Source organism: Phytophthora cinnamomi, assembly GCF_018691715.1.
Source record: "Phytophthora cinnamomi strain GKB4 chromosome Unknown Contig23, whole genome shotgun sequence".
Lineage (NCBI taxonomy): Eukaryota > Oomycota > Peronosporomycetes > Peronosporales > Peronosporaceae > Phytophthora > Phytophthora cinnamomi.
Window position 1 is genome coordinate 466,965 of NW_027150956.1, and position 13,235 is coordinate 480,199.

Consider the following 13,235-nt stretch of genomic DNA (forward strand, 5'->3'; position numbering starts at 1 on the left):
GCCAAGACCCAAGACTCCCCGCGCTACTGAAGATACATCGCCGAACCTGAGACCGCGCCAGCAACCAAGGACCGACGACAACGACATGGATCAATCTCCGACGCCAGGGCGGCCTGCTACTAATTCAACTCGCACACCGGCGCCGCAAGGCCCGAGTGCATCATCTTCAACGTCACCACCCCCGCAATTTCCCGGTGCGGCCATGCCACAACCCGGGGTGGGCACTAGTGACGCATTTCTGGGTCAGCTGCTGCACATGATGACCATGCAGCAACAAGCCATGCAGCTGCAACAACTGCAATTTCAATCCTTCATGGAGCATCAAAGCAACTTTCAGCGCGAGATGTTTGAGCAACAGTCTCGTGATACTCGCCAGAAGCACAAAACCGACCCTCAGAAGTTCTACGGGCGAGCTGGCGAGGACCTAGAACTATGGCTCTTTTCTTTCGAAGAACACCTGAGCAGCTTTGCTGTCGAGCGCGACAGCTGCGACTCGCGATTTGTCGACATGGTCGTCCTGTTTCTGGGACCGGATGCCATGTCCTGGTACCGAGAGTTCAAGAACATCCTCGGTGACCAGCCTCGGACTTGGTTCCTCTTTAAACAGCAGATTCGTGTTCACTTTCGTGAAAGCGATTTCGAGTTCAAACTACTCTCAAAATTGCACGATCTCCAGGTGACGGGCACGCAGCACGAATATACATCCAAATTCATGCTGCTGCTGTCCCAATCATCGCTGGAACTGCCAGAAATGGTTAAGCGCTGGCTGTACCAAGAGAATCTGCGCCCAGATACCTCGAGCCACATCTCCCAGAACATCCCGTTGACACTGCAAGAAACTATCGACCACGCGCAGCGCTTTGAAGACGCGCGCAAGCCCTCGAAGTTCCGCCAGAATCAACCCCAGAATCAGAATCAGAAGGGTTCGGGGTCAACTTCAACTTCGGCTTCAACTCGACTTGACGCTGCCGGTTCGACTAAGCCCAATTTCCGGAAGAGCAAACCCGCCTCGGGGCTAGTCAGCCTAAAGTGACTGGTTTTGTACCCACTTGTCACCACTGCGGTGTGGAGGGCCACATCGCACCTGCCTGCCCAGATCGGCACCAAGGTGGTGGTGGCAAGCCAAAATTAGGTGACTCGGTGGGCTGGCGCCCCACCGAGTCTGACGCTTCAGCCGCCCGCCATGCGACTGCAAGCCGTCAAGCCAAGGTTCGGTCTCATATCGCCTCTCAGAGCTTCAACTATGGCACTGACGAAGCGGTCTTCAGATCGACCTCCAACAAAATTTATGGTTACCTAGAGCAGCATGGCCGTGTCGGTAGCCATGCTGCATCTACATTTATCGATAGTGGTGCTTCGTTCAACGCGGTATCACCACGACTCGTTGAGTCTCTGCAGTTGCCTGTTCGAGACTACTCTAAACCCCTTATAATTCGCTTGGGGAGCGGCTCAACCACGATTATTCCAAGACGAGTCGTCACGCTCAAGTTTGCTTTGGACGGATTCCCTCCTTACAGCTCCAAAGCTTTTGTACTGGATATTCCTGAAGGAAAGGATATTCTCCTCGGTATGCCGTGGCTAGTGGACACCAACCCCGATATTGATTGGAAGCTCAAAACTGTCCGACCACGCGACCGACTATCTGCACTTGCTTTTCACCCGTGCGTCCCCGTACAGCCTGCGCGATGTATTGCAGGGCAACGTCGCGGCAGCACCCGACGTACCGACCAATCGGATGACGAAGCACTTCTCAACTATTACTATTTACATGGGCATCACTCGGATGTTGGAACTACGAGGCTAGTTCGACCTCGTCACCTACGTCGCCTCCTTCGTGAATGCGACAACGAGTTCTGCTTCTTTGTGAACCCCAGTGATGAACCCAGCAAGGCAGACCTGGCGTGGGAAAAGCTGAAAACGTCTCCTGCTTACCCGCTTGTGATCAAATTCCGCGATAAAGTTTTTCGCAGTCATCTTCCAGCCGTTCCCCCCACCCGCCAAGCTGGTACGGACGCCAAGATCGAGCTAGAAGACGACGTTCCTATTCACCGCAAACAATTCCCGGTTTCTGCCGAGCAACGTGAGGCTATCCGTGCGTGGACGGCTGAGATGCTGGACGCCAAGATGATCAGGCCCTCCACTTCACCGTACTGCGCCCCAACCTTCTGTGTCAAGAAGCGTACCGGGGAATGGCGAATAGTTCATGATTTCAGGGGGTTGAACACAAAAATTCGCGTTCCTGCGAATCCAATCCCACGGAAGGACGATATTCTGCGCGCGATGGCCAAGGTCAAGCTGTTTTCAGCAATGGACTTGCTGTGGGGATTTTTTCAAGTCAAGCTGGTCGAAGAATCGATACCCTTTACTGCATTCGCTACCCCAGACGGCCTCTTCGAGTACTTAGTGACTCCGATGGGCATTTCCAGCAGCCCGTCATCGTTTAACCGCCTCGTGCTAGCGGTATTCTCGGATCTCCAGTCCTGCTGCCAGACGTACTTCGACGACCTTTTCGTGTTCACCTCCTCCGACTCGATCGATGACCACGTCGTCGCCTTGGAGAAAGTGCTAACAAGGTGCGCTGAGCAACATCTCTACATCAAGATCGAGAAGTGCACATTTTGTGCCACTGAGATCCCATGTCTCGGTGATTTTGTCGGAAAGGATGGCATTCGAATGGACCCCAGCAAAATTCAAGTGATAAAGACTGGCCGACACCTCGCACGAAGCAAGAGCTGCAGTCTTTTCTCGGTACCTGCGTCTATGTGATGAAGTACTGCGATGGCTTCGGCGACCTGATGGCCCCGCTCACCGAACTGACAAAAGGCAAGAGCCGCCGCGACCCAATCACCTTCGGCGAGAAGGAGCAGCACGCATTTGATGAGCTCAAGCGTAAGCTGGCTTCCCCACCAGTCCTCGCGCACCCAGATTTCTCAAAACCATTTCACGTCAGTATGGACGCTTCAGACTTCGCAATCGGGGGGTACCTTTTCCAGTACGACGATTCCGGTCGCGAGCGGATCATCGCTTTCAATGGGCGTAAGCTTTCAAGGGCGGAACTCATTTATCCTGCTCGCGAAAAGGAATTGTTAGCTGCGCTACACGCGATGCGAGTTTGGAAGGTCTATCTGATCGACCGACCATTCTTCATAAATCCTGACCACCGCACGATCGAAGGCATCTTACAACAGCAGACGTGCTCTCAGAGACTTGCTAGATGGCTGAACGAGCTCGCACTTTTTCAACCTCAATTCAAGTGGGTCCCGGGTGCAACAAACGTGGTGGCTGACACAATCTCGCGCAATCCGAGCTGGAACGACGGTACCAGCCGAGCAGTAAGCCTTTCGGCTTTGTTAAAGTCGCTTACTGGTCCAGAACCAACCGACGAAGAAGCACTATTTGCCCACTCAACTTCAACACCGGTCGATATCTCGGCGGAATGCAGTCGCCTTTACCCTTCGGACAAATATTTTGGGCCAATTTGGAGTTCACTCACGACGAATTCAACTCGGCCGCGCAAATATCAGCGCTTCGAGCTCTTAGATGGTCTGCTTTTCTTTCGGATTCGACCTGGCGCGCCGGCTCGAGTGTGTGTTCCAGCCGACACTGCGCTGATAAATACCATCATACACGAAGAGCATGACACACCGACTCGCGGTCATCCTGGACAGGCCAAGACACAACTACTCGTCGCGTCTAAATACTATTGGCCTGGCATGGTGAAGTCTATCCGCTCCTATGTCGAGACATGCGAACTTTGTCAGCGGAACAAGTACATTCGCGGCAAACCAACCGGGCATCTTCACCCTTTGGAGGTTCCCGAGCAGCGCTGGACCGACATCAGCATGGATTTCATGACGAATTTGCCCCAGACCGATACGGGTTTCGATGCAATTTTCTTTATTGTGGACCGACTTACGAAGAGGACTCACTTCCTGCCTACCAAATCAAACGCGACCACTCGCGAGACGGCAAAGCTCTTTCGAGACTTTACCAGCGGCTCCACGGATTACCCATGTCTATCGTCTCTGATCGTGACGCAAAATTTACTTCTAGCCTGTGGAAAAACATCATGGACCTTCAAAGTACCAGGCTGAACCTCAGTACAGCATTTAAACCCTCCACCGATGGGCAGTCGGAGGTCACCAATAAGGTGCTGTCTGAATATCTTCGCCACTTCGTGAACCCGCATCAGAGCAATTGGGACGAGCTACTACCTCTTGCTGAATTCGCCTACAACTCCCGCAACCACGAGTCTATCGGGATGTCACCATTCATGGCGGATTTAGGCTACGAACCTCGGTCGGTGGCAGACTGCGTCATCCCACGTCCAACCCCGAAGCAGCGGCAGGCAACTTCATTTCTCGAGCATCAACAGACAATTCTCGGTCAAGCTCGCGACGCTATTGCTGCGGCTCAGGCCAATTGGCAGCGTAACTACGACAAAACCGACCTCACACCACCTACAGCGTTGGCGATGATGTACTACTAAACACTCGCAACCTCGAATTGGATCACGTCGGTACGGATGGTGCGCGAAAATTTGCCGCAAGATTCATCGGACCCTACCGCGTGACAAGCATCACGGGCCCCGATCGCTATAAACTCGATTTACCACCCGGGCTCCGACTTTTTCCCGAATTTCACGTCTCCATGCTTCGGCCATATCATCATGACGCCTCCGCCAGTAGGATCAACCGAGTTCAACCCGTGCTTACAGCTGATGGAGCCGTGGGTCACCTCGTTGCCGCGATCACCAAGCATCGGAGGCGCCACGGCCAGACGCAATACTTCGTACGATGGCAGGATTCTACGATCAGCCCTTCATGGGAACCGGTTCAAAATCTGAGTCAAGTCATCGGGCTTATTCGCCGCTACCTCGACACATTACCGAAAACTCGCGCTACTGCGCGTCTAAGGGAGGAACTGTGACGATGATGCATCGTCAGTCTGCCTACCAACTTGCAACAACCTGCATCCAGCAACCTGAAACCAACACTAGCAGCGTCCGTTTCCCAACGGACTGACAGGCACACGCAAGCTCCCTCTGGAGCCAGGTAACAGCCGTAGCCCAGAGCTCCTTTCATTTGCTTCATTCAATCTATCAGTCTTCAATTTTCCTACTCTATCTCAAGTCCTCCGCAAGACTCCGTTCTACAGATCACGTGACAGTGGCCTTCTCGGCAGCCTGCTTCCAGCGTGACATGAGTTTGTTGACAACAAACTCTGCTCCTTCGATTTGGTCAGGAGTTGCATGGGCTGCCTTGAACGCGTTAAGCGTTGCAAAGGCAGTTTGCACAGCAGCGGGCAAGACCATGATATCACTGTAATTACCTTTCGTTGAAGCCTCTTCTCGCAGTCGCTCCCGTGTCAGTTCCTCCTCTCGATTCTTTTCCATAAACTCGAGAATGCGCTCCTCAGCAGTAGTAAGATAGTGGCGTCGTTTAGGAGGACGCCCAGAACTTGAATCCTGCTGAGACGGCTCCGATGCGGAGTCGCTAGAGCTTGGTAAGGTCGTCATTTGAGCCGCTGCTGGCAACATTCCCACTATCTGTTCTCGGCGATCCTCGCGAGTAGTCAGCCAATCCTCCATGTAGAGTGCATCCACATGTCCATCGCAATAATTCCAAAACGGCGCATGAGAGCCTGACCTCTTCCATTTGTATAGGGCCGTGTCGTATCGTTTAACAATCTGATCCCACAAACTTTTGAGCTTGCCACTAGAATGCGGCGCTGTTATGGCCGGATTGACACCTGCGTAGACTGGTCTGGGGCTACCTGAAGCGTAACCGTTGTAGTGCTCTCGATCGTTATTGTATGCTTCGGCGACGTCCACCCACTATGGAGAATCCGCGTTGACTGCCCCAGTCAGGACCCAGCGCTTGGCGGGTCGGAATCTGATCTGTCTCAATCATCCGATGCACAAACTCATCAGAGAAGACGACGTTAAGCAAGCGGAATCGACAATGCCTCGTCGCTCGTCTTGTCATCGCGCTGGGCCCCTCTAGCGCCGCCGGCACTCCATCACATTTGGCCTTGTAAACCCCCCAAAGAAGATTGACGTAGCCGATCTTGTGGTCCTGTACCGAAGCACGCCGTTGAGCCCCAAGGTGCAGCTTAGTGCACGCCGAGCGAAGCTCCTTGGCTTTGAACGTGCCGAGGAACGCGCTTAGGTCGTTCTCGCTCCTTTCCACGCCGTCGACTTGGAGCACAACAAGGATCCGGTCTTCTTGTTCCTGTCCAGACATGGTTTGCCCCGAATGTCTAAATTTCACCGAGGGCGAGGGCACTTGCTGAAGGGAATTCGTAGAACGAGAACTGTGCTGATGTAGTCGATCCTCACTGACTAATGAGTAATTGCGAGCTTCGTAGGCGGCTAACATGTATGAGCGCGTCAAGCAGCTCTCCGATGAGGAACTTCGAGCATCAATCGTGTATGGTTCTGAATGCTTTCGAGGTGTTAGTTGCTGTGCCGCGAAAAACATTTTATGCTGCTTGCTGCTGCAAGCACTGTGGATGCAAGTCATTTTTTTACTTACTTATTACTTGAGTTTCATCAAACATGGCATGACCGCAGTTATCTTCAACCGTGGACACACTCTTTCCACTCGCAAGACCCGTGGTTCGACGGTAGCCCAATACATGTAACTTGGTTGCGTTGGCAGCGAAAGGGGCAAACCAGAATCGACGAGAAGACTAGGCTTTTTTGTGTTTTAATGAAATGCCATTGTGACGCCGGCACTGTAGACGAACGTAGACTGGCGTGAAGCTCTCCAAGATCCCGCGTGATGTGCATCATCCTGCTACGCGATCGCCATGAACTGTTGAAGTACATGTAAATACCGCTCGAGCTTCGACGTCCGCTAACCACCATCACTATTAATACCTACGTCTCCTGACAGCTTGCGCCGCCACCACACATCTACAGCCTGACGCAGCGGGGGCGCATTAGTGAACATTTTCCTGAAAAATCAAGAAAAGTGTTCACCATCTTCGCAACCTCAGAATTGAAGTTGACAGCGAAGAGCTTTGGTGGCCAAAGCTCTTCGATGTCAACGTGTGTTGCCTATTGCCAGCGAGTGGCATTGTCCAATCCAAGCGCTATAGTAGCTTCGTACAACCTGGATCAATCAATCCTGCTGGCATTGTTGCCAGACTTCAGCCTGCGTGCTCCAGGGCAGCTCTAGCTCGGGGGCAATCTAGAGAAACGCAGTCCATGTGGCGCCTCTGCTCGTGTCCGCCGATACTATGCATGTAAGGCGCGCGCTCACGAAGAGCGCGGGAGGCACCCGCGTGGCCAAGGCCGACCGTGGCCAGCGTTCCTTGCAAGCAAGATGGGAAATGGTTGCGCAGCTATCGCTGTCACGTGCAGTCTTCCAAGCCAAACCTGCTTCGCCCTGGCTCATGTCCTTGCGCCGGAATAGTTTCTGTACACCTTGGTCCTCGTGTCCGTCGATAGCGACCATCACGCAGCGTGGCGTTTTGCCGACACGCCTTCGTTCGTCTTGTTTATTGGACTTGAGCTCGTGACACAGTCAAAAAGCAGCCAACCCGTTGGTCGCACCACCGGAGACACAAGTGTCCTTCAGGGACGTTTCAGGCGGTGCTACTGTCTACCATTGTAGGATGAGCTTTCGTCTTCATCAGCTCCGACGTCAAGCCACCTCCGATACATTGTTCTCCTCATGGCACTTTCAAATTGGACGTCTTCCGCTCAAACCTCACCTTTCAAGAATATATTGCCGCTGCTGAGCCATGGCTAAACAACCGTTCTTCACACTCGAGGACTTCAAGATGGCCTTCAGCCTGTTCTGCTGCATGTGCGGCATTGGCACGCTTGGTATGCCGGGCAATTTCGCTCGCACTGGCCCCGTACTGGGCTTCTTCGCCACCGCCTTCATGGCCTTCGCCAACATCTACGCTTCGGTCTCCATGTCCAAGGTGCTGTTGCTGGCTCCGACTTCCGTCAAGACGTTCAGCGATTTGGGCGAATGGAGCATGGGCAAGACCGGCCGTTGGCTGGCAGTGCTCTCGCAAATGGGCTCCTGCCTGCTCATCCCATGCGTCTTCCTCGTTCTCGGCGGTGGGCTACTTGATGGGCTCTTTCCAGGTGCCTTCAGCCCCACGGTTTGGATTGTTCTCATGACGGTGACGGTGCTTCCGCTTTGTCTGGTGCCGACGCTAAAGGAAGGAGCAGGTGCCGCTTTCGCGGGATGCATGGGCACGCTGGTTGCAGACGGCCTCGCCATCGCTATCATCGTCCACGGAATGGAGGGCCACCCGAGCATTCCGACACCTGACCTCGACTTGGGCCAAGTCATCGGTGCGTTCGGCAGTCTTTCGCTCGGTTACGGCGCAGGGATCGTCCTCCCGGACGTGCAACGCCAGCACAGCGAGCCGAGTCGCATGCCACGCGTTGTGGGCGCTACTATGATCTTCATCATGTGCATGCTGATGGTTATCGGGATGGTGCCGTACTTCTCCATGGGTTGCCAAGGCGGGGGTAACATTTTGTACACGATCTACCCAGACTCGACCACTGGTCTCACTTCCGTGGGCTTTGCGCCGAGATGGGGCTCCGTCGTGATCGCCTACTTAGCCATGCAGATGCACATCACGATCGCGTTTGCTGTACTTCTGAACCCGGCCTTCTACATCGCTGAGCGGTTGGTGCTGGGAATGCACCAGCAGACCCCGGAGGACGTCGAGAACGGCCTGCTATACCAAGCAGCTGGAACACCTGTGGAGGACCTCGCCAAACAGAGCGACGTTGCGCGGATCAGCATCTCGTCAGACCGTCGATCGAAGACTTCTCTTGTTCCTCCTCTTGTTGCTGCTGAACGCCAGCCAATCCACGCCCACGAGGCGGAGGTGGCCGAATACCGCGGTGCGAACACGATCAAGTACATTGTGCTGCGCGTCACCATCGTCATCGTCCTGGTGGTGCTGTCGATCATTTTCCAGGATCATTTTTCAGACTTCGCCGACTTCGTCGGAGCGTCGGCCATCACTGCCAACTGCATCCTGCTGCCGACGATCTTCTACCTTACCAAAACCTGGAGCCAAGTTCCGTTGTACGAGAGGATCCCTGCCGTCACGGTGCTAGTCGTGTGCTTCGTCCTGGGCTGTTACTCGACGTACACGGCAGGCAAAAACCTCTTTACACCCTCGGACTCGGACGCCACGTTTCCGTACTGCGAGCCGAAGTACCAGAACACAATTTACTACAACCAAGCAGCTTGAATCTACAGAAGTCGAGAGCAGACCGCGTAGTGTAGATGAATGGATGTGTGTCAAGCCTGTCGTACGTATGAACATGTCCCCAGTACAGTATTTGCGAGTCTATTACAGGTGAGCACACGACAAGGTGTGGATCATCAAAATGACGAAGCACCAGTGGTGTTCACGTTGCAGTCCCAACACGAAATCGCTGCATTGTCGTAAGTCGGACATTTTATGAAAACTACCTCGGTTTTGCTGGAATCCAAACTTCGTGTCAAGCACAACCATCGGTTGTGCTTGACACCCCCCACGGCATGGGTCGCTCATTCATCGACTGATCTGTGCCACACTCGATAAATGAAACCGCCATGAATACTGGTGCTCAAACCGATTTACTACGTGTACTAGTTCATGAACCAGTAGCCGGTATTCCGACAGAAAACGTTCATGTGCAGTAGACGAAGACAGTAGACGAACTGCGAAGCATCCTACAGCAAGTCCAGGAACTGTAGGATCGAAGATCCACAACCTTCCTGGACACGGCGAGTGTGAGGACTGGTTTCTCCGTGTGACTCGGGGAACACGGAGGAGATCTGTTCTATCAGCGGTGACAGTCGCCAGAGCCACCGGCACGCCGAATCGCCCTGAGCTATAGCACCAGTGTCCGGAACTCTAACACCGGAGTAGCGGCGCTGCTCGCTTCAATTCCTTCGTCTGTCTCACGTAGCGCGCATGACTGGACGAGGAAGGCTGCATCTAAACATGTTCGTCTACTTTTCTACAACGGTACAACGCGACAGACACGCGCTGCAGTGCCAAGCACCACTCACTTCGTGATCTACACTCAAGTCAACACTTTCCAGCGGATCCACCATGACGAGGGAAGCGTTCTTCACGGTCGAGGACATCAAGATCTCCTTCAACCTCTTCTGTTGCGTCTGCGGCATTGGTACGCTTGGTCTACCGGGCAACTTCGCCCGTGCTGGGCCCGTGTACGCCAGTGTCGCCATGGCCTTCATGATTTTCGCCAACGTCTACGCGTCGATCGCCATGTCCAAGGTCATGCTGCTCGCGCCCACCTCCGTTGTGACCTTCGGCGATCTCGGTGAATGGGCCATGGGCAAGACCGGACGCTGGCTGTGCACGGGCTCCCAGTTGGCTTCGTGCGTCCTGGTCCCGTGCGTCTTCCTGGTGCTCGGCGGCGGTCTTCTTGATGGTCTCTTCCCCGGAGCTTTCAGCCCCACGGTCTGGATCATCCTGATGGCTGCGATGGTGCTGCCGCTGTGCCTCGTGCCGACGCTGAAAGAGGGTTCCGGTGTTGCATTTGCGGGGTGCGTGGGCACCCTCGTGGCCGATGTCATCGGCGTGGCTGTCGTCATGCACGGCATGCGTGGCCATCCGAGCGTCCCGCAGACGGATGTCAGCCTGTCGCAGGTGGCGGGCACGTTCGGTAACCTCGCGCTTAGCTACGGTGCCGGTATCATCATCCCGGACTTGCAGCGCCAGCACACGGAGCCGCACCGCATGCCGCGTGTGATCACCTTCACGATGGGAATCATCTCGATCCTGTTCGTCGTGCTGTCCGTTGTGCCCTTCACGTCCGCGGGCTGCCAGATCTCTGGCAACATCCTGTACACGATCTACCCGGACTCGAGCACTGGGCTGACGTCTCTGGGCTTCAAACCGAACTGGGGCGCTGTGGTGCTCGCGTACTTGGCCATGCAGCTCCACATCACGACCGCGTTTTCGGTGCTGTTGAACCCTGCCTTCTACTTTGCCGAGCGCGTGATCCTGGGTATGCACAAGGCGGTGAAGCCGGCGGACGTCGAGAGCGGCGTGCAGTACATCGAGGCTGCCAGCCCGGCGGATGACATTGTGAAGCAGCCCGACGCTGCGCCAGTGGAAAGCAAGTGCCACTGCAACTGCCACGAAGAGACCGACGTCGAGGCCGCCGAGTACCGTGGCGCCAATGCTTTCAAGTACGTCGTTCTTCGCGTGTGCATGACCGTGATCCTCGTGGTGCTCTCCATTCTCTTCAAGGACCACTTCTCCGACTTTGCCGACTTTGTGGGGTCCTCGTCCTTGACCATGAGTTGCATCCTGCTGCCGGTGGCTTTCTACCTGATCAAGGCTTGGGATACCATGCCCAAGGTCGAGAAGATTGCCGCCATCGTTGTGTTCGTGGTGTGCTTTGTGCTTGGCTGCTACTCCACGTACACGGCGGGCAAAAATCTGTTTGCTCCGTCGGACTCGGATGTTCTCTTCCCGTACTGCGAGCCTGAGTATGAAAACACTGTGTTCTACAACTACACGGCGGAGCACGAGTCTTGAACGCGTTCACCCAAGCTCACGGCTTAGCTCCGTAACGTACAGTAGTTGCCTGTCTGATCTCGACCCACCTCGCTGCTGCTACTGAGCGCGGCATTGGGTGTTGGTGGTTAATTAGTACCGTAGTAAACTCCATTAGACAGAAAATAACGCGCACATTTTCTCCTATGGGCCCCATTATCAGTTCAACCTCCTAGCTGGAAAATCACCTGTTGATCATGTACGGGGAGGAACCGCATTTTCACTTCAAGTTGCACCTGCTGAACCTGTTACTACTGTAGCGAGAATTCGTTAGCGATTAATTAATTCCTTGCGCGTGTACACATTGCCAAGATCTACAGGTAGTTCCGCCAGTCTACGACTTTCGGCACTGGGGAGACAGAATGGAGGGCCCTCCGCGACTCGCACGCTTGTGAAGACGTTCTTCTCGACTCGGGGGAGACCGGCATGGGTCTAACAGGTAACCATGTGAACTCTGCAGCAGAATCTTTTACCCATATGCAAATCTTTAGCCTGGTTTCTGAAGTTGTCGGTGACGAAGGCATCAAATCAGAGAAACATGTCGTTGTTTGCCGACGAGTTCTATTGTTACTTTATCAAGCACCGTGTTGTGAAATACCCCCCCCCCCCCCCCCCCCCCCGATCGTACAGGCGAGTGATGACGGTCATGGCCAGAGTATCGGGTGCGTCGGTAGTTAGTGTACAGTAGTGTTAGTTGTAAGGTTTGGGTCAGATTTGTTTTTGTATTTGTTGCGGTTATGGCGACTTCGCCCGAGGCATAAGAGGTCGCCGACACTGGCAGCACGACACATCAAGGTTGTTACAACTTCGGCGCTGGACCCTCCCGGGAACCACAAAGACCCCTGTAGCATGTCGCGTGATCTCGGTCACCATTATGTTTACTGCAGGCTTACGCTCCCAAGCCTACGCGTTGGCTGGGTCGCTGAACTACATGTAGTACTCGGTTAAACTGGAATAGGGTGCTCCCAATCAGGACAGGTGATGAACCGGAAAGCGTTTTGAGGTCAGTTTACGTTGATGCCGATTCACCTAGAGATCTCGCCAAACATCAAACGTCGAGGACGAGAAAATTAGGTGCCCAGTTCCGACAAGCGGAAAATTTCCATCCCAGCCTTCGCGAGGCCCTTGTGGGTGACCAGTTCTCGGGAATCGTGCGTTGCCCACGATCTACCCAGTAAGGACAACAGTGCTACGCTCACAAGGAACAGCACCACTAGCCGCCGGGACTAACGCGAAGTACGATACTGTACAACGTTCCAGGCAGCTGCCGAACACTGAGTTACACATATTCGCATGTTGGTCTTTCGAGCACGAATCGGTGCACTGCTCCGATGCTGAGAGCAAGGATATCTCGCTCCACGGTGGTGAAAATCCGCTCTCAGTTTTACCGAGGATGCTCTTGCTTCCCATCGTTCCCTACCTGGGCAACTTGCCCGGCAAGCGCATCCCCGGCGTTCGCATATGGAGGCTCCGGCTATCGCAGGCTGCTGATACAGTTTACTTTGTTCCTGGGTGCTACACGTACCGGTACACGCTGGGAAATACTAGTTCGACCTGGTATGGAGATTTCATGTTGCTTACCGGATCACCATGGTTTACAACGGCATATACAACTATAATACATACTGTACTCACAACACGAGCCCTGCTACGACCAAGCAATAATT

General features: G+C 54.2%; 2 protein-coding genes across 2 annotated transcripts; both read left to right on the forward strand.

Moving 5' to 3' along the window:
• Positions 1-7,752: 7,752 nt before the first annotated feature.
• IUM83_05002 (Amino Acid/Auxin Permease (AAAP) Family) lies at positions 7,753-9,240 on the forward strand (the record flags this gene model as incomplete). Its single annotated transcript, XM_067929110.1, has 1 exon — positions 7,753-9,240. One exon carries the CDS (start codon positions 7,753-7,755, stop codon positions 9,238-9,240), a length of 1,488 nt encoding a protein of 495 aa, XP_067794695.1.
• An 852-nt stretch (positions 9,241-10,092) lies between these two features.
• IUM83_05003 (Amino Acid/Auxin Permease (AAAP) Family) lies at positions 10,093-11,550 on the forward strand (the record flags this gene model as incomplete). The annotated part of the gene is made up of 1 exon (XM_067929111.1): positions 10,093-11,550. One exon carries the CDS (start codon positions 10,093-10,095, stop codon positions 11,548-11,550), a length of 1,458 nt encoding a protein of 485 aa, XP_067794832.1.
• Positions 11,551-13,235: the final 1,685 nt, after the last annotated feature.